The sequence below is a fragment of the Mus caroli genome, chromosome 1, assembly GCF_900094665.2.
Source record: "Mus caroli chromosome 1, CAROLI_EIJ_v1.1, whole genome shotgun sequence".
NCBI lineage: Eukaryota > Metazoa > Chordata > Mammalia > Rodentia > Muridae > Mus > Mus caroli.
This window is the reverse complement of record NC_034570.1, coordinates 152111109-152114452: the sequence shown is the minus strand read 5'-3', so window position 1 is coordinate 152114452 and position 3344 is coordinate 152111109. Positions and strand designations below refer to the sequence as shown.

At 38.7% G+C, this 3344-nt stretch overlaps 1 protein-coding gene across 1 annotated transcript in view; it reads right to left on the bottom strand.

Moving 5' to 3' along the window:
- Nucleotides 1-855: 855 nt before the first annotated feature.
- Nucleotides 856-3344, bottom strand: part of Tnfsf18 (TNF superfamily member 18) — an 11358-nt gene continuing 8869 nt past the window's right edge. The window contains exon 3 of the mRNA XM_021174101.2: nucleotides 856-2807. Coding sequence (XP_021029760.1) covers nucleotides 2455-2807 — 353 coding nt within the window. The 3' untranslated portion in view covers nucleotides 856-2454. The remainder of the gene's footprint in view (nucleotides 2808-3344) is intronic.

Below are 3344 nucleotides of genomic sequence, written 5' to 3'. Positions count from 1 at the left end.
TAATTTTGTGCTCTTTAAATCACTAACTTGACTATGACCCAAAGACAAATCAATTGCAGTACAATTATAAATACATATTTTATTATAGTTTTAAAATAGAGAAAAAGAGTTGAGTATACATTGAACGCAAAAGCTGAAATGATAACATTGGAAGAAATTCAGATGCTATATGTTGCTAGCTATCCCTCTGTCTGAAGTACCCACTGGTACTTAAAAAAAAAATCACAATTCTGTTGGGCCTTTGCTGGGTATATGGCAATACCATTTTTTCATTATCTATCTGCCGTGATTGTCCTAAGAATAAGACAGGGACAGAATGACATCATTAAGTTCCAAAAATAACTCTGTGGATAGCATGCCTGCTATGTAAGCATAAGGACCTAAGTTTAGATCTCCAAAATCCATGTGATATCCAGGCATAGTGGCACACACCTGTAATCCGAGAACTGCGGGTGGTGAGCAGCAATAGCTAGATCCTTAGAGTCAAATGGTGGGCCAGCCAAGCCAAATAGTTGATCTCTGGGTTCAGGGAGAGATCACGTCTCAAAGATTAAGGGGTAGAGGAACTAAGGAAGACACTCAGTGCCACACCCACAAGCACATACACACTTGCACAGGCTCTCACACAACACATACATGTGCACACCTAAATAATTGCATGCAACACATACAAACAAATTCAACATAACACATACAGAGAGAGGGGGAAAGAGAGAGAGAGGGAGAGGGAGAGGGAGAGGGAGAGGGAGAGGGAGAGAGGGAGAGGGGGAGGGGGAGAGGGAGAACTTTTACGAAGAATGGTGTCCTAGTGAACCAGTTTTCCAGAAGAAATGTTCTGGTTTTTAATGTTTGCCAATCTCCATAGTATAAAAATTCTCAAACTACACAATTCCTAAAAATTAAGCAGTTGGTTCCTATGAAGTAGTGGTAGCCTATGCCAACAGTGGTGCTTACAACGCAACGAATAGCAACACTAACAGATTTTTATAAATACATATGATATAATTTTAATTTCCTGAGAAGATATGCAGACAGAAGAGTCTTTGTGCCCTATGGCAATTCAGCAAGTATTCATTAAAAAAATGAAGAAATAGCTTAGCCTATAGTATTTTGTCACATAAAATAAAAATATTTTAAATTAGTTATATATAAAATATCACTATATAGCTTTTCACAAATACCCATAAATAGTGTAAATTGGTTTAAAATACTTTTCGACAAGAACTCACAAGCTGGCTAAATTTAACAGAATCCAAAATTTGAACACAAATGTTCATTATTACTTTGGAAAGTCAGCATGGTTGAGTGAGATGAATTCTTCCAACAGTATCCTGGATCTTCTTGCTCCAGGCAAAAGGAAAATGCCTGCTGGTAAAAGTCTTGTAGCTTCATTCTGGACACCTTGGGGTAAAGTCGATGCATCCATTTCAAAGTTGAGTTAATTCCATTTTAGTGATGTATAATGAGACAGTAGCAACATCAGTTTCAAAGCAGAGACCATGCGAATGATCTAATGAAGACCCCACCCACTTAATTCATTGTGAGTTCTGAATTGAGGTAAGAGTCTTAGGGTTCATCTACCCATGTTCTCAATGTGCAATTTTTTTTCCAAAAATATCTACCCCACTAACATCATAGCATTGTTGTGTGGTTTAGGAAAACTGTTCTACTTGCCAGTTAGGGAACACCAACCAAAAATGTGCTATCGTGGCATAATACAGCCAGAAAAGTACCACTTTCTGGTGTTTAATCTAGTGAGTACTGGTGCAAACTCTCACTTTTCTATTTGCAGAATTTATGCACACATACACACAAAAGCAATGAAGGCCTAGGGGAAAGTTCAGAATGAACCTGCATCCTGAGAATGACGAAAAAAAAATTCCCAGATCAATTCCATTTTGTGGCATCTTGACCTCTGCGGCTCTAGGCTTCATAATGTTCTCTGTCCTCTAAAAACACCACCTCTAAAGAAAGGTGTTGTTGGCATGTCTTGGCCACCCCACCAGTCTAACAATGTTTCATTAGGAGGCTCTCAGAAGGTGAGAGTTTGAAGGGATTAAGGTAAAACAGCTCAAGGAAATTATGATGGAAAAAAGGCGAAGCTACTGCCCTACACCTTTTTTGCAAGCCAAGTAAGACTCCCATGGAAACAGGATCTCATTCTACCCAGGGATCAAGGTTAGACAGACATTCTTTGGAAGAGTTTCTGTCTTCTGTTGCCCATACTCCTTTTTATCATGGATTGTACAAGTCCATTTGCAGACCCAACATTAGGGATTGGCTCATTTGCTGAGTCCTCTTCAGACAGATATGAGGGCTAAAATTTTATATGCCAAGAGGCTCTGATTGTGTCAATTTGTAAGCCCTCACAAACTGTGTGCATTGCCAACAATCATCCCCATCCAACCCACCCACCAGTACAAAAAAAGAACACGAGGAGACCAAACCCAATCTCTAAGAGATGAATGGGAGATCAGGCATTAAGATGATCCCCCAGTATGTGTTATTTTTCTGAATATGGCCTTTAGAGTTGAACTTCAGATATATGTTATCTCCAGCATGCAGTTCATAAACCCCTCCTATAGGCAAGATTTGAAAATCATTCATTAGAGTTTGTAGGACATCATTCTTTTTACATATCTGTACTACGAAGGGCGCATTGTCTTTTACGTATTTCTTATCGACAGGAATCACTTGGCCGTAGATTAAATATGTGCCACTCTGCAGTATCTCCAGCTTCCCATCAGATGGTGTACTCACACAGTGAGGTTTAGGAGATGTCATGTGCCATTTTGAGGATGATAGTTCTATAAGAAATTGAAAAAGAAGAAGAAAAAGATCATGTTTCCATTACTATTACATCCTCTATCTGATGGTACTGTATATTTTACTGCCTTCAAGTGGCTTCTTTACCTGGACTATACTACTTTTCCCAGACCATATTTCAAATCTATTGGGAGAATAAACCATCTCTCTGCTTTTGAGACGCTTCAGATCTTAATAACTCTGTATCTCTTCTCGGGTAATATGAGTGAGGAAGGGAGTGGAATGGAGAGACAAAGCACACAAGACTATAATAAGAACTGCTTATAATCTAGGCGTCCCCATATCTTTCTTACACAAATACTATTTACCCTGTGGTGCTTTACCAATAACACATTACATAAACAATCAACACTCAGCATTGTTCTCCTCTGACTACCGTGCTCTGCATTGTTGTAATTTTCTTCATGTAAGGCATCATTCTGAGTGAGGTAACATATTCACAAAGGAACTCACACAATATGTACTCACTGATAAGTGGATATTAGCCCAAAAACTTAGGATACCCAAGATATAAGATA